Source organism: Phaethon aethereus, assembly GCF_964289735.1.
Source record: "Phaethon aethereus genome assembly, chromosome: 16".
In the NCBI taxonomy this organism is placed as follows: Eukaryota; Metazoa; Chordata; class Aves; order Phaethontiformes; family Phaethontidae; genus Phaethon; species Phaethon aethereus.
Window position 1 is genome coordinate 7,886,559 of NC_138592.1, and position 18,628 is coordinate 7,905,186.

Here is an 18,628-nt window from a genome sequence, read left to right on the forward strand (position 1 = left end):
AGCAGGCATCTTACAAGAACTGGGTTTTCTTGCTGGAATCCTGTGTGAGTTTTGTTAATGCTGTGAATACGTAGTTTACCCAAGGCCCTAGTAAGCATCAAAACTTTTAGGACCATGATGGCTATGTAATCTCTTGGAGGCCATTGTGATGGGCCAGAAATCCTGAACTGTATTCCTGACCCTTCTGCTGAGTCATTAAACATCTCTGTGCCACAGCTCACCCACAGAGGAAACGGGGATAAGGAAAAACGTCTGCATCACAGGGAAGGTGGGAATATGAGCTTGCGAAATTCTGTTATTTATATAGTATTCTGAAACCTTTGGAGAAGTATGAAGTATTTATATCTGAGCTATGGAAAAACTCAGAAATGCTTAAGGTTCATCTGTCACTGTTCCCAACAGAGCTGATGAAAAAATGTTTTACAGTACTGTTACTGGGGAAATTAAGTGGTCGTATATCTAACATCAATATATTTTTCATGTTTCTTCTGCCAACCCTGCCCCCAAAACCCTGAAAGCCAGTTCCTAACACTTATTTAACATAGGTACTCCCATAGTGCCTAAAGATGATACATATCTTGCCCCTGTCTGCTTTAGCTATGCTGAAGGATGCACCAAGAAACTCTTTGCTATGCCTGGCTCTTTCAAAAGCCATGCATTATAGCTGGAACTTTTGTTGGAATTATTGCACTTTCTAGCGTAGGGTTATGCCAGTTTGTCATCCTGCCAGTCCTATTTTCTGTCTCAGTCAACGGGGATAAACACTTAGCCCTCCTTTTTCTTTCCCTATTACCACACCCCTTGCTTGTAACTGGTATAGATTACATCAGAAATTCCTTGCTGAGACAGCTCTGCTAATAATTTTTGTTCTAAATCACACAAAAATACGTGAAATGTAATCATGTCCATACTTCGGTCCACTGCAAATACCCAGAAGATGAAATTAAATCTTGCAAATAGTGATCCATCTCTTACTCGATCACTCCAGGACTCACTGAACAGCCAGAGCGATGGCTTACCATGTTTGTGTGAACTGACATTACATGCTGAGGCTACGGGCTGGGAATCTGTGATCTGCCAGTCCAGATGGGATTAGAAATCACTGTCACGTATGAAACGTCTGGCTCTCAATGAAATTATCTTTGAGGGGTAGGTTTATAAAGACACTTTCAACACATGTAGGAAAGGAGCAGAAAAGGGGCTGTATGTAACTGTACAGCTGAGATCAAATTCAATTACAGCTGAGAAGGCTACATTTGCAGCATTTTCAGTGAACTCTTTCCCTCAGTGAACACCACGCTGGTTACTCGGCCTTTTCAACACGAGAGTTTATTGACTTCTGCAGACTGATTACTCCTTAGGCCACATTTTTCAAAAGCAGAAGGTGGCACACAACCGTGCAGATGCCACTGCATGCCCGGCAGACATGTTTCTAAAATTACCGTGACCACTCACACTGATGGGATGACTGTGCACGCTGGCAGCACCACAGTGCCCCATTGCAGCACATTCTCCCCACGTGTGCATGCAGATCGTGATAAGCACGTGCACAGACACAGCTAATCAACAGCGGGATTTTTAGCACAGACCTCAGACCTCTGCTTTTGAAAAACTGCTCACTTAGGTCTTACGATGTATTTTTACCTAAACGGCAGAGAAAGAAGTAATTAAATTTAACAGAAACCAGGGCTTCCAAATGAAGATATAATTTTTGAAGCCACAATTTCTATTACTTTTTATTACCTTTACCTATGTTTTATACAGCAAAGGGTCACAGAACAGATGCAGCTGCTAAACTAGGTGGCTTAGTAAACAAAGTCAGCTTCTGCAAAGAAAAGCAGAAGGAAGTTAGAAGACATGAGTGAATTCACTTTAGCAGCCAAATGAAGTTTTGAGTCACTGCTGACTCAGGTAAAATTCCAATTTAATACAACACCTCTAAAATATAACCTGTTCTAGAAAAGGCAACAATAACCAACTAGCCAAATACACTCAGAAGAGAAAGGGGAAATTCTGAGTAAGAGTACAAAAATGAATCATGATTCTGATAATGTTTTTGTTGTTATTTTTGCAGATGAATGTGAAAGCTCTTAGTATTCAATTAAGTTACCACAGCCAATAAAGACAAAAAGCAAAATCAGGGCAGATAGTTTCCGCCCAGACACCATGGTGATGGGCACATTAGAAATGAGGTAGATTAGATAGATGAACTAGACAGACACATCTAACTGTCCTCCAGTGCACTCATTTGTTTGACAGCCTGGAAAATACCAACATTCCTGGGATTAAATGAAAATAGAAAATTGCATTTTCTCTGTAAAGTATACACAGAACTTTGCTATGTCTGTTTCTCTTTGTTAAAATGAACCAGGGCCCAACCATGTCCTCCCAGAGCAACCCAAAGCACATGAGATAAATGAGAGTAACCAAGACACAACCAGGTGAAAGCCTTTACATCGCTACCCTTTTACCCCAGGATATTAGTGGAGTGATATGACCCGCACACACTTTGATACATTTATTTTTCCTGAGCTCAACACCACCAGAAAATGCTAAACTGCCCATCTTGCATTGCTGTCTTGATACCGTATTTCTTTTTGTCATGACTTCCAGCTTTATGGGCTGTTCAACCCATTTTTGTTCTATGGTGCCTTTTCTCCCCATTTTGTTCTTCAAGAAAGTAAAAGTAAACAAATATCTTGGATATAAAAAGCAAAGAACAACAATAATGGGAGTGACTCTCCCCAGAGATTTCTCGTCCAGGTTACAGACATATTGGTGTGGCTTTTGCTTCAGCTCACGGAAAAACACAATGACACACGGTTAGCACTTGTGTTCACATTCAACGGCTCCATATTCTTCCCTAGTGCCAGGACGTGCGTGCAAGTACAGAGCTAGATTTGGCAGTATGCAATTTGGCAGTCTCAGAGCCGGATCCTGCTCTTGCCCACTCCAGCTTTGACAGAAGTGCCGGCTGCAGCCTGGGGAGCTGTGCAAGATCCCGGTGGTGTTGGGGAGAACAGAATCCAACTCCTTGTGACAGTTTTCCCCACACAACATCACAATCAGGCAAACACATTTGTAATCTACTGCAGCTGGTGTTTCTATAATTGATAGAGATATAAAAGCCCTTTTTGCTAAAGTTGTACTTTTGTATTTTTTTTTTCTTGGGGGAGTTGTGAGAAAGCAGCTACAAAAAGCAAGCTTTAAATCTCAGATAATGTAGCTCCCTTTAGAATCCCAAGCTTAAAGCAAGTAGTTACGAGTTTTAGCAATGCAAAAAAATAGAGCTAAAAACAAACATTTCTTTTACTTCATGTAGCAAAACAGTGGATTAAAAAGTTAAATCAATGCATCGTCTGAATGGTTCCTGCTGTAGCTGCAATTTCAAATGAAATAAGAATGTTATAAAAACTCGCGCATATTAGGCACATTTGGAAATGTCTCCTTGTAACTGTTCTTTAAGTGTTCTGTCTATGAGCACTAACAGGTCACTGCACAGGAAATGCAAAAATATGTTACATTTTAATCAGGGCATATAAAACACTGTCTAGAATGTTACATTGCCCTTGGGAATCTGTAGTAAGTAGGGGAACTTTTACAAAGTCCAGGTCACTCTCCCCATTACATCACTGTAAAAAAAAATTATTAGGTTAAATTATAAAGTTGTCGTGTATTAGAACTTTCCCAGTTGTAGGATGATGGCTAAGAGATGCTTATTTCCTTGGAGAAATTCATAATCACCCCCTTGTTCCCCTGTACATACTTCTTATATTGAAAATAGTGCATTTTAACTGAATCAAAATGTTTCCAAACAATTATAATGAAAGAGGACAAATATAAAAATGGGATTGTTTGTATACTCTAACAACAAATTTTAGCACTTCACCCTAAAACACACAAACAGAAATTGAAAACCTGCCTGGCTATACCTCATAGTGATAAAAAATGAAAGAAGGGGTTTTAGCAGAAATGTTTGGGAATGATTAAGGGAAAATGTCCTTAATCCAAACAAATGGAAACACAGATGTTGATGGCATCATAACATCCCTCTGCCCCGCCCCCCCCGTAAATACTTCTCCAAATAATTTACCTCTGTTTAACCCAAATCACACGTTTATAAAATCTCTAATAGGTTCACAGAAACTGCAAAAGAGTAATGTAAGGGTGACTGTTTTCTGGATTAACATTCTTAGGATTTTAGTTATTTAAAGTACAAATTTTGTAGGTGACACAAAACTGTACAATATCCTGAAGGCAACCTGCTCTGCTCTTGCTGATCCTGGTTTTGTCACCAACTTCCAGATAGAAAGACTCAATTTCTATGAAAAATCTGCAATGGGGCAGCAAATGAAATAAAATGAACACCCCTGTACCAAGTAAAACCGAAGTCAGAGTCGCAAGGGCCCAGTGCCTGCTGAAGTAAATGGCAGTTACTCACACAGCGACACAGGGATCAGCCCTTTGCAATTTGCATGTTGCAGCACGAGAAGACATCTCAAACAGGCCCTTTTTATCTAAACAGATATCTGTGGTTGAAACTCCTGGCATTATTCTTTGTATTTTCTCCAAGCTGCTTGCTTTTGTACAACAGCTACTTAACTGCCTACGTAATTTCCACGCTTTGTTCTGGCCTACCTGCGGCACCGCGCTCGCCCAGGCCCCGTGCCACCCCAGCCTCCTGACCAGGCAGCTCCCGCAGCTCACCACACCGATACCTCACAGCCGCCCCATATGTATTGTTACTATTATACATTCTATATGGCTTCCACGAACCTCTCAGCGTGCTGCCTGAACTCTTCAACACATCTCTTTACTTCTCACCAGTCGAGGTGTGGGCCTGAGCCTCGCTGCCCGCCGTCTCCTGCAGACTCCTAGCAGGGAATCAGGACGTTCTTCGTTTCGATGGTGATTCGCGCCGGCCTTGCGACCGCTCCTGAACTGCCCGCACAATGCCTCAGGGACGGGACATCGCCACCACCATTTAACAGGGGGTGGGGGCACAGCTCTGGCAAATTTTAAGCAGATTTTTCTAATTTTTCCACACAGAAAGTCCCCTGGGGCTGAGTGCCCACCTCAGGAGCGCTGGGCCGGGCCCCGACACGGTCTGGAGGCCCCTCAGGCTCTGCGCTCCCGCCACAAACCCAGCAGCGGCCCTGCAGATGGTACCTTTTTTCCCAGCTAAGGCAGATTAATTTCCTGTGCACATCCATCCCCTGCCTGCGACGACGCCAGGGCCCAGCCAGGCTTTTGAAAGAGCAAGCTGAGGAAAGCTAGGAACCGCACGTGTGGAACCACACTTATTTCCACCCAGGACTTAATCTAGACAGAAACTGTTAGATGCATTCGCTGCAAGAGCTAATGCTGAATATCATGTTCTACACTGACGAGGCAATGGAGTCAAGTATACATTTTTACCACTGTTTTCTACAGATGCTTGATAACTTTATGCTCTCTGCCTCTGTCCTTACCCCTGCTTGTCCATGTTCTGCTTCCTAAATTTCCTTTCCCATCCCAGGGCCTCGGCTCCAGTGAAACACACAATACAGACCATTTCCTTATTCTCCTTTGACTGCTCAGACCCATCGCTGTCCCTGCAGCAGGGAAAGCAATTGTCCTACTTATCCCCAGCTAAAACATATTTTAAGGGAATGTAATTGAAAAAGAGAAACCGAGCACAGAGCATGCGTGGTGGAGATGGCATGTCAGAGAATGCTGTGTCACCTTCTAAAAATTCTTTGGCAACAGCAACTTTTAGACTTTATAAGTCAGACAAATTTGGGTGGATTTTCTCAGGGAAAGCAGAAGATATCTCTGAAAAATGTTCACGTCACTGCCAGAAAGCACAGTGGTCCTACAGCTTTGAAATAAACCCTGATGTATGTCTCTCAATTTTTTGCCAAATAACATCCTACCCTAAATTTCAGGAAGAACATTTTAAGAAAGGAAACACAGATTTTGATAACGGAAATGGTTGCTCTGAGCAGCTCACAACTGGAAACATTAGAACCAGTAGAAATTAAGCCTCTCAACAGAAAATCCCAAACAACCTGGACTATAGGAACTGTTGCTCCCATAATATAGATGTTATTGTTGCCATGCCCGGGGCTGTGCCGTACTCCAGCATCCATGCAACAGTGCTCTCGAGGCCTCCATTGGTTTTCTGATCTTTTCGAGATCTTCCCTGTTTTCTTTCCCCTTTTTGTTGTCACATAGCTGCACTTTTACTGCATTAAAGGGCTGCCAGGCAGGTGAAGGCGCTGAGCCCAGGGCAGCAATGTTGGCTACTTGTTCTGCCCCACCACAGCACGCTGCCTCTCCGGTTCAAACAATCCATCGGGCTAGAGGGATCATCAGACAAAAACAACAAGAAAGATATATAATTGTGAACACAGAAAAGGTTGATGAATTGGTCTGTGTTATTTAAGCTGTTTTTTCTCATGGACAAGAAAAACAGTAACTGGCCGAGGGTACAAAACCCAGGTCTGAGTCCCTGATTCAGTCAGAGGGGCCCTTGGCTTTAAATTTTAGTGCAGACTTAAAAATTGATAGGAACTCCTTTTTAATAATTGAGTATTCAGCTGCTCATTACTGATACACACTTTAATGATGTGCCCTTAAATTTTGGTCTGGTTTTTAAAATACAATTTCCTCAAATTCAATACAAAACCCATTTGTGGACCCAAATTGTGAAATGAGGCCCCATAATTTTGTTCAAGTGCATTTTCAGCTATAAGGTATGTTTGAAATACAAAAATTGAAGGAGTTTGCTATGTCAGGTGATGTTTTGTTAGCTTTTGACAAGAGAAAATATTAAATACCCTCATTTTTTTCCTACTCTGAATATTAGTTTAATTGTCACAAATAATTAAACGCTTATGAGTAAAAGACATCTTCAGACATTTTGACAATACATATTAAGAGATGCTTTAAGGGAAATCTGCACAGATCGGCTTTTATTTGTTATGCTAAACGATGATGCATCCTGATTGCATTTGTTCCTTATTTGTGTGTGCAACAGGAGACATACTGTGAATGATCTGTAAGGAACAAAATGACAGTATTTGACAAGCTAGGAAATGTCTGGGCAAGGATACAGGATAAGGAGCCCTAAAAGGGCATTGTTTGTGGAGGGGCAATGGGATAGAGACACTCTCTTCAATCTAAGGCAATGAAAGACGCCAACAACTAAATTACAGTTAATAACAGTAAGAAATAAACATAAATTACGCATACAAGGCTCAAGCTCAAGGACTTTGGCCTACTAAAAATATATATTATTATATCAATTATCAGAGAGAGACAAATTCCCATCCTGGGAATTTGCACACAACTCTAATAACCTACTCTTCAGAAACAGAGGCAAGCATTAATTTCCACATGAAAAGGAGCCATGGGAGAGCTTCCCAAGTCCCAGCTCCAGAGAAGAAAGCCCTACCTGGTGATTCGGCACCGAACGATCTGGCCTCCGTTCGAAAGGGTAGCAGGTGGTCTCCCAGGTATGGCAGATTAGCCCTATATTACCTAAGATTTATTCTTAGTTCCTGTCAATATAATGGCTGAAACGACCATTCCTGAAAGGTAATATGGTGTGAAAATAAACATAAACAATCCTTAATGAACCCATAGGCTATTACTTGCATCATATTTCTTCTATAGGCCATACATACATCTCCACTTTAGAAAAACAACGCTGCCATTGATTGAGGCTTAACAATTCCTGTTTACACCAGAGAGGGAACTGAGGAAGGTCCATGGGAACTGGTTGGTGTTAAAAGCTTTTGAAAATTCAGGTCTCTTCTTAGATGCCCATGTAAGGATTTAGTCTTTCAACATTAGAAGCTGACTTACAAAAATCAGATCCTCAAATTTTATTACCAGAGATTTCTAACCACCTCTGGCAGTCTGAGTGAAGGAAAATGTGTACGTCCTGTTTAGTTACAACTAGACCAGGTCTTTCATATTTCTCAGGGCAATGCATTATATACTGTCAGAAATACAAAGCCAGATCCCAGGTCTAACAAAGAAATGTAGAACAGTATATGAGGGGAAAAGTAACTGTAACCAAATTCTCCGGTCCTGAAACGTATCACTGACCAAAAATGCCTCTGAGAATAATTTAGGGAAGTTAAAGAACTTAAATTATTCTGCTTAAAACTATTGCCTAGTAAAGCTCCCTTGGCTTGTTAAGAGAGTTAGCACAGCTCTGCTTCCTTTGACTGTGAGTTCTCCCACTTTTGGGAGCTCCTGGACATGAGCAAAGTGCCGCTTTCTCCACCACAGCGAGCTGCACAAAAGGGATGAAACTGCCTTTCCAGCTCCCCTTCACGGCCGATTCCCCGGTGCCCCAGCCGGGCTGCTCCTCCTCACCCCAGCAGCGGGCATGCGGATGCCCTGAGCCTCCAGCCCAGCGTTGTCCCCTGGAAGCGCAGAGGGTAGAAACGTGATCTAGTACCTAGAGCAGAATGCTGTTTGACCGCAAGCAAATCAGCTAATACCTCCTGGCTTCAATTTGCCTTTCTGCAAAATGGGGAAAAAATATTCTACTTCACTGGGATTATTCCGAGGAGTACACAGCATTAGTAAGAAAACCTTGGAAGAAAGGTGCTAAGTGTGAAGAAATATTACTCCACTTCCGAACAAAGCACACATATCCGAGCAGGAACCACGCAGCTAATCAAAAACACTAGAAAGCGTTTAATTTTTTTAGCATTTAATGCTACACATGATCAATATAACTACTTAGCTTCTTTCACCTTTCACATGTTAATTTAATGCTACTTGTACTGTGTTTATAAATGTTATGACATGGCTGAAAGACACATAAAAAAATTAATTTTGGTACACCAATATACCAGCTAGCATAAGGTATGTTTCTTCAATACAAAATTGTGCATCATGAAAAGATCCAGCTCTTTTCTGTGAAGTCCACTCACGCTGCGGAAAGTAAATGAGTTCTTCCTACAAAGAAAATTGCAGGCCTTATGAATTGTGGTGGTGATTCCCAGTGTAATTCACACAAAATTATTTATATATGGAAAATTCAAAGGAAAATCTTTCTACCCCCCAAAAAATTACTTCTGTCCAAGTGGAGGGTAAGTGACAGAAATAGGCTTGTTGTTTGCACATACCAAACTGCACCAATGTGCAGATTTTCATTCCGATCTCCTCTAAGCAGAGTTTTACTAGAAAAAATCTTTGCTGTTAAAGTATTCCAGAGAATTTAATTATTTTCATTAAAAACAAGAACTGTGTGCTGCTCCTTTTTCAATAGAAATTCTGCACTGATTCCACATAAACAGACCAAATATCACCTTCAGCAAACTTGCTTTGGGAATATTTAACAGCATTTTTTAAGTTATGAAAGCAATATTGAATGAGATTTACTAGAATTTAAGATAAGTGGGTCTTAATTTTATATGATCAGAGAGACTTAAAAAGCAACCAGAAGGAGTTCCAATTATATTGTGCAGGAATATTAGGCCTTGTGAAAATTGCCTCTTTTCTCTTTTACATGCATAAAAACAAGCACAACAGGATTTCAATGAAATGGGTCTTTTGAGAGAGATGCAGGAAGAGCCAGAAAGGTCCTTAAAACTTTACTGCTTTTCATCTTTGTTGGGTAGGGATGTGTATTAAAAATGACCTGTTCTTTCCAGTACACAGTCCTTCCTGCGAGTTTTTTCTTCCTGTTTGACCTATCAATTTTAAGACTTCCCCAAAATGGGAATGGAAGGGTTGATCTGGATTACTTTTCCCCATATACTCAGTAGTTTTGCTTTTCTATAGCCATGTAGAGCTAAGCATGCTTTCCATAGTCTCTTCAGCATTGTGAGTAACTTTAATGAGCCTCAGTATCATTAGACGATAGCAGTTTACAGAACGCAGAGAGAAAAGACACAGAAAGCAATAAGATACAGCTATAATAGATACAAGCCATGGAGATGAAAGAAAGAAGTCAGCATCTCATTTGCATTAATACAATAAAAATACAGCATTAATGTTGCTAGTTGTAAATTTTTTTTTCAATAAACTTGAGACTGATTATATCTGAAAAAAGGCAGGCTGTGCATTCCTTGTAGGTCTTGCAAGTGTTTAGGCTTTAAAGAATAGTTATTGGCTATTAACTTTCTAAATTTAATTGCCACTAAAAACAATCTCCACGAAACTTCAATTGAAAGCCACTCCTCAAGAACTGATGGTCTGATTTCTCAAAACTGCTTTGTTTATAGCAATACAAATTCAGAGCTACTATCCACGTAACTCCACTCCATCATTATGTTATGTATTTTGTTTACTGGTATTATGTGTGTGTATGTACATAATTATATACGCAGACACATACATCAGTTCGTCATCAGAATAACTCAAAAGCAATATTGCCAACCTTCTTTATTCAAAAATCACAAAGCATACCCTCAAAAATCATGAGACTAGCTGAAAATTATGAGATGTTAAAAACAGTCACTTTGAGAATCATGGCATTTTTCTTCTGGCATAAGAACTCCTAGGCTGCATGTTTTCAAGCTCCTTAGTTCTCCATAGCAAGGAGTTTAAAGTGAATTTTCCTTTTAAAATGCGTATTGGGCACTTGCATCATCACCAGACTCCAGGACCTGGGGGTTAAAGAAAATAAACACTAACAAAGGACTTTCAGTGGATACAACTCCTAACATCACAGGAATTTTAACATTTGGGCAAATATTGGTGGAATAATCAAAAACTGCTCTAAACAACAGAGCATTCCAGCTTGTATCAATTGGAACAGTGCATCTCTCTCCCAGGCAGGTGCTGGTCTCTCCTGTTTGCAGGTATGTATGTCTGCATACCTGAAGAGGATCTATTTCCAATACATTTAGGACTGTTTGTTCTATTTAACTGTGGAATTTTACCAATACTTGGGACCATTGGGTGCTGCACGTTATAAACTACGTATTTTTCACAATCTAATCTTGTGATTTTGAAGCTATTGTTGCGACTTTCTTTTTCCTAGGGCAAAATGGGAAAACATTTCTTTCAGGGAAACAAAGATTCTCTTCATTTTTCTAAATGAAACACTTAATGTAACACTTAGATCATAAGACCAGTTTTTCCACTTCTTTTTGCCTGAAAACCTCACAAGGTAACGGAAGAAAAGCCAGCAACAGTTAAAGAGGGATGTGTAAATCTAATGGGAAACAGTGTGCTTCTATGATGCGTTTCTCCTTGAAACCTTAAAAAATTCACCGTTCGCCGTCAAGGTATTTCTGAGTTGCAGAAGCTGTTATTGTAACATGGTAAAAATGACTCGGTGCCAAGATCCAACTGCCTCAAGTGAGAGGTCACCTTAATGAGAAAGAACTGATTTTAGTCCCTAAAACTACATGGAACTTTTAGGCTTCCGAATTGCAAAACCGTCTTCATGCATTTACTTGAGAGCAGCTGCTCGTGTGCACAATGTACCACTGCACGTTAAAAAAGCATTTTTTAAGAGACCGTATCATCTAGTGGTATCAAGAAACGGTGTTCAATAATTAACACAGCGTATGGAAACGTGTTTGAGAAGCAAAGTTAGCCGAGCAAGCAAAATATCTCAGTCGTACCGACTTTAGCAAAGAATAGCATGCAACCATTAGTAACGCAAGTTACAAGCAGAACTCTCCCTAGATTTAAAGCTCAGTGGTAGAATCTGGTCCCTCTTCAGAGGCAAAACATTAGTGAATTTTGTAGCTAAACAGCCCAGTCTTACATAGATAGGCTTTACACAGGCCAGTTACCCATTGAAGCAAAGTGCTGAGTAAGTGCTGCAGAACTGGACCCACTCTCATGTAAATTATTGTAATTAAATAGGTAATGAAAAATCACTGCTCTTGCACAAATGAAATGTAAGACTTCAGCTGAGAGTGTAATGTGTTTCCAGTCAACTCCTGTATCAGATTCGGAGACAGATGAAAACGTCTCTCTGCTTGCATGAGCACGCTTTAGAGGTAAAACTTCACAAATATTTTCATTTTGCAGAGAAGAGGGAAAAACAACGGCTTATTTTAGCAGCAAAGTCAGTAGGATCCCCCCTTTTTAAGGCATAATATGGTACACACATGTCTCAACCCAAAAGGCATTAAATAGAATTTGAATCATTTTACTTTGCATTTGCTAATAATACGTCATCCAGTAGAAGAACCAGGCCTTATTCCCCCCTCCACTAGATGACATGATATTTTTTTTACATTTGAGCTCTTAAGATCTGCACAATAGCTTAACACAATAAGTGTTTAGCCTCTGGTTCCAACTGTAATTGATAGAGTACAGTTCCATTCCCTCTGCTGCTGCTAAGTTGGGAATTGCAGCCACAGCAACTGACAGCTTTTTTTTTTTCCACGAGTCTGGAGTTGCTCTCTGGGAGTGATGTCCTCATCGGGATGGGAAGTAAAATGACGGGAGAAAGGCTCACCCTGGTCGTCTGCTACGGAGGAACTCCCTGGACCTCTTCTAGGGGAAACAGTTACTTGAGGTGGGTGCTACTAATGAGAGCAAAAATCAGGAGGAGAAAGTGCCGGGAGGAAGTACCAAAATCCTGCCGTTTTGAATAAAATGGGCTTTTCCATTAGAGAGCACAAAAGAGGGAGGGCATTTGTGCAAAAGAATTTCTGACAATGTTTTTTAAACTGCTGTAAAATTGTGTCGTTTACTGATGGAAACATCTTTTATATCACAGTCACAGGGGCTGAACTGTTGGTGAGTCCCACTCTTTATATAGCAATAATATACTGTGCTTCGATATGCGAGAGCAAAATTGAAATAAGGAAACAGTAACTAAAACAAACGTGATTTCAAATTGCCCCATTCAGGCCTGAGTTTTGACATGGGAAAAAATTACAAAGCAGCTTCGGGCTTAGTAGCCGATTCCAGAATTTAACGCAGATGGCGACTAATTTTGGTGCCTCTTTAGTTGCAAAAGTACCTATTTTGGAATATATTTAATTAACCAGGATTTAAAGGCTCTGCTTGTTTGTGAACACCTTGGCTTTTTTGTCATCTGTCAGCATCGTGATGTGCACAGTAACTGAAAGGTTCTGAGGCATGAGCTATTTAGGTGGTTTGGAAGTGCACTTGCTTTTCTGGAGGATGTTTAAACAAAGCAGTGCTGCCATTTCTACAGTTTCATCCAGTGCTGCTTACTTGGAACCTGCTTCTGTTGCCCCTATAATAAAGGACACAAATAATGCTTGAAAAGCCACAATGCTCTTGGTTGTTAACACAGGTATCTATCGCTGCATTTCGTCACAGAAATACACGTACCGGACCTAGCTGGTCATTTACTCTGCTCTCTTGAAGAAGCAGAATTTCACTTTCCAAATATGTGTCTGTTTTAAATAACCTTTTACTACCAAGGTACAAGCTGCAGCTTTAAAGTACTGACTGCTGTCTTCTGTTTGCTGCTCTACGAGGACTCTTCCAAAAACAAAACTGTGTTATTCTACAGCTCCAATAAACAAAATAAATGCCACTGATAGCTGTTTCTGCTGTACTTTTCCAGAGCTTTGGTTCTTAGATAGACTATTGGAGCCGGAGAGAAAGAAAAGGAGAAATACAAAATTGCAGCCGGAAAAGGCGTTAAGTCCAGATTCCTCTTTGCAGGCTTTAAAAAAGCAAACTAGCAATTCATGATCACAAAATAAAATATGCACATTTAAACAAGCTGCAGGGGAAAGGAGAGTTTAATCCAGTGAAATTGTGTTTGAAAGCTATTTCATACCCCTAGGAATAAAATCTGAATAGCAATTCTGCTTTGCTCCCACCCTTTTTCCACTCTTCTGTTAATATATTACCATTTGTTATGGAATCGTTACAAGACTTCTGCCCCAGAGGTGGCTGCATTTCACTGAAGGATGAAGTACTTTCTGGGCCTGAGCCTCTTCTTACTCGCCGGAGCAGGCAGTACTCATTGCAACTGCACTGATGCTGCTAGTAAAGCTATTTTTGATTTGCACCTGAGCAAAAGAAGAATTAGGCCCACAGTTCGTAAAGCCCTTTGTGATTCATTTGGGTGAAAGCTACAACACAGATGGGTTGTTTATTGTAAACAGAAGTATGATACTAAAGCAGGCACTGATATAAAGAGCTGTAACTATCCGCTTCCAGAATTACTGAAATGGAAATGATGATCTCAAAAAGGAATGACAATTCAGAAAAGATTCGGCCCTGGAAAGATCAAAATGCATTTGACATAGTTTCGGTGTTGATATGAAATAAAGTGTCTTTAGAAGTCTGATTTGAGATCAAAAATCCCCATTATCAGACATAAATAGTGCCCCATTTTTCCAGTTACACTACCTTGTTTCATTACAATGGTCTGTAAGATATATTTCTTAGGAATACAAGGCTTAATATTAATAATAGAAAAGGACAAAATTGCCACCTATATTTCTCTAGATAGATTTTCATCTAGCAGCAGGACTTCACTTCTGATTCACTCGCTGGTTCTCTCTAACCTTTACATTATTCATTAATCAAACTAGAAACCTGCTTTCAAAGTCAGTGCATGGTAGTAATTATTTACAGTTGTGCATAGTATTTAATTTTAAGCAATGACAAAAGCAGGCATGTCCAGAATCATAAGGCTTATCATTTTTCTTCCGTTGGAGGAGAACTATCTAAAGAAGGTAAAAGTTGCAAACTTCTCTTCAATATCTCTCCTGCCATCAAGACAAAATGCAGTGCAGCTGATACCTTTGAACTTGTACAACTAAAAATAAATAAAAGCGAAAATTAAGTAATATATAATGTATTAACTCCTTTAAATAAAAGGAATAAGGAGCTTTGGCATCAGCCTTGATGAGCGATTCATTTCTTATTGCACAGTCTGTCTATTGTCACTTTGAGGTATTTTTCACCATACACAACAGAACCTCAGGACTATCCCTGAAAATGAAAGTCAGTTTTAAGAACTATACACAACAGGCACGCCTGCTCTTTGAAACACCCCCTACCTCCCACAAACACACAAATACAACTTCAGAGCAGGAGAACTATTGCAAATGTATAAACCTACTTCCAATCAGTTATGCTGGATGAAACTGGACTGCATTTGCAGTGTTTTGCTCACCTGAAACAACATTGATCTGGGGACAAATATAATCAAAGAAATGCACCACTAAAGAGCAATGCACATTTTATAATGAGAATAAGAAAGGAGAGATGTTATTGTGGTCATTCACATTTCTACCTCATCATTAAGATTCTCAAAAATACTATAGCGTTCTGGATAAAAACATATCTTACTTTATTCTCAGCAGGGAAATCCTGGGAAAACAACAGCTTGGGCTTTGCTCGCAAAAATTTACTTACTCTGTAGCCTATGTTTCTAAAAAAGAACAGGGTGCCCCTTGTACAAAAAGATACTACACACATTCCGACTGAAAATTCTACTTTGAAAACAGAATAAAATGAAGCCTCATACTCCTGACAGAGAGAAAAAAGGAGCAATTCTAGCACTGTCACTGTGATGATCAGTATCCATGAAAAAATAGCTATTTATCCTGCAAGTTGAAAACGTTAATGCCTTATTCAGATAGAACCTCTTTGTGAATAAAACAATAACAGCAACTCAGCAGAGAGTTCTTCTGAATATACATGTATATGCATTTCTAGCTTAACTATCATTTATGGTTAAAGGGGACCTTTGCTCGCCAGGAATCATACTAGCAACCTGCGTAGGTACATTCATTGGTCACGTCCCAAAAGACTCTGACTGCATACCGTTGTCCTGCACCTATATGAATACGGCAAAATACGTAAGTTTATAAAAGTTATGCATGTCCCGGTTTCTCTGAAATAACATCTACTTTTGAATGAATCCCAGGCACTACTTTTCAAAGTTTATTCAAGTATGCCACTAAACTTGCCCATACATTTTGTCCCACATACAATATGCTACACCTAGAGAATATTCAGAAGGGGAAGGAAAAATTAGTAAACCATTTTAAAATTAAAACCACAAAATATTAGTTTTCTTTAGAGAACTAATCTAATGAAGGACACAAAGAAAAAAAAGAAGGGGAAAAAACCCGCCTACATTAAAAGCCAAACAAGATAATAATTGTGCATGTCTGGCTAAGAGAATCTAGAGGGCAAGCCTTACGTCATTGGCACTTGGGTTACCATGGTGAGTGATTTATTGATATATATCAAGAATGAATAGATCAAAGGCAGCAAGATGACAGGTGATCAATCAAATGTCAAATCAAAGCTGGCAATCAACTGGAAAGCTGATTTTTCAGTGGGTGGGTCTGGCAGAAGAAAAATGAACTTCCATATTGCGCTTCCCAGAAACAAAACCCCACCACACTATTAAAAAAAAATAAAAAGCAATTAAGCAGCCCGAAAGAAAACTCTTTGAAAAGATTTACTATACAGGCCCACTCATCTGTTTCTTTTTCTTGGCCCCCAAAAGAAAAAGAACACCCTACAAATGACAAAACAAAACACTTCCAAAGTTGCAAACTATTTTCTTCTTCAGGAAAAAAAAATAAAAAATTGCAAAACCACTTGGCATGTGCAAATATATAAACTCGGCTACAAAACAAAAGAAGGATTTGATCTGAAAATGTGGATTGTCTTCTAACAGTCAGAACGTTTCATTTTATTTCCTGTTGCAATTTTCACCACTGATGATCAAAGGCTGAACTTCCCCACCGGGTTCATCAGCAGAGACAGTCCCTGTACTATTTCAGGCGTACACAGCGCACACACACACACAGCCGGCCAAGCATTGCCACCAGAAACACGGCGAAATCAAAGATTAAACACACCGACCCACTTCGCGAAACACGCGTTTTAAAAACAAAAACCACGGGAGGGGGGGGTTAAGAAAGAAAGAAAAAAAAAATACTAAAGCGGGAAGCAAATGGGAGGCTGCTTTCTGTTCGGCAAGGGAAGGGGCCGGGGGAGAAGGGGAGCCGAGTGGAAGAAAGTTGGGGGGAAAAGTTTGGCCAGGGCAGGACGGCAGCTCGGCGCGGGAGCCGCGGGGACCGGGCGCGGCGGGCGCGGGGACGGGGACAGCCCCCGTCAGAGCAAAGGTCTTGGCGATGCGGCGTGGAAGTGGCTCCACGGAGTTACGGAGGGAGAGGGAGGGGGAGGAGGATAAATAAATAAAGATCCAGCCCGGGGAAGCAAGGGTGACCCTAAATAATAATAAAGATGGGGGGTAGGATCGGAAGGAGTGGAGAGACAGAAGCTGTGTAAGTGGATGGCTTCTCCTTACCTGCAGCCCGTTTGGGTGCTTGCTGTTTCCTCCTTGGCATCGCTCTACTTTCTCCAATCTCACTTCTGTCCCCAGATCCGAGAGCCCTGAGACGCTCCTGAGCCGTTCCTCTGCCTCTGCCTCTCCGCTGCTCTCCCCAACACCCCCCGCAAGCCTCCCCTGCCCCCCGCCCTTTCCACTTCACTGACAGGAACCTGTTTGGTTTTTATTTTATTTTAGAGATCTAGGTTTCTTTCTTTCTTTCTCTCTCTCTCTCTTTTTTTTTTTGGTTGGCTTTTTTTTTTTTTTTAACTGTTGCAACACTTGCTTTGCTTTGATTCAAACATCCAAGCTCAGGAGCAAATGAAAGGCGCCCACAGTGCCAGAGAACGGTAATAAATAAATAACAAAATAGATATGTATATATTAAAAAGGCAGCTCTGGAAAGACTGTGGGGCTGGCTGCTTCCTCCCTTTCCTCTCCTCTCCTCCTCCTCCTCCTCGCAGAGCTGTATGGCGGAGCGGTGCCGGGGTGTGCGTGGTGTGTGTGCGTGCGTGTGTGCGCGCGGAGCGCTGCAGGTTCCGTGCTGTCAGATGCCAGGCGGTGAGTGATATGGGAGAGGACAGGGAGGCTTTGGAGGGAAGGAAATCTGCCGTTCACACACACGCGCGCACACACACGCACACGCACACACACACGCCCGCACAGGCACACGCGCGCACACACACACACACAGGCAGGGCGAGGCGATGCCAGCAAACATCGATCCACTGAGCAGAGCGAACGCCAACAAACTCCTCCTCCGCCACCCGGTGACAGGATGAACCGCGCTCCGCGCGCCGCGGCACTTCATTAAAGAGACAGGGCGCGCCGGCGCCGGGCCCACCGCCGCCCGCGGCGCGCCGCGCCGCACCCCCCACCCCCCGCGCGCCGGGACGACCCCACGCGCGCCCGCCCCGCGCGCGCCCCTTGTCCCGCGCCGCCACCCCCGCCCCTCCTCCCGCGCGAGACCACCCCACGCGCCCCCGGAGAGTTTGTCTCCCGAGGGAGGGCGCTGCGGGGAGCGGCGGGGGCGGGGGGGGGGGCTCGGACGGGGCGGCGGCGTCCCGCGCGCTGTGGCACCCGGGGGCGGTTTTCTCCCCAGTAACGGGGATATGGGGCAACTGCCCCGGCGGGCGGGAGCGCTGCGGGAGCCGCCGCGGCCGCTCCCGCCGTTTCGCTCAGCAGCGGCTTGCGGCTGAGGTGCGAGCGGTGCCGCCTCAGGTGTGCCTGCCCGCCGAGAGCTCGGGGCGGCGGGGAGCGCGGCCCTGCGTCTCCCGTGGTCTTCTTCCTCACCCTAACGGTCACCCCCCGCGAAGAGCAGCGGGGGGACCCGCGTGGCCAGACGTAAGTGCGAAGTCCGGTGAA

General features: G+C 42.1%; 1 protein-coding gene across 1 annotated transcript in view; it reads right to left on the minus strand.

Annotated features, from left to right (window-relative positions):
* Positions 1–17,868, minus strand: part of TSHZ2 (teashirt zinc finger homeobox 2) — a gene marked incomplete at its 3' end in the record, with an annotated part of 141,256 nt that extends 123,388 nt beyond the window's left edge. Inside the window, exon 1 of the mRNA XM_082007418.1 lies at positions 17,243–17,868. Within this exon, the coding sequence (XP_081863544.1) occupies positions 17,243–17,282 (40 nt within the window). The 5' untranslated portion in view covers positions 17,283–17,868. The remainder of the gene's footprint in view (positions 1–17,242) is intronic.
* Between the last annotated feature and the right edge of the window lie 760 nt (positions 17,869–18,628).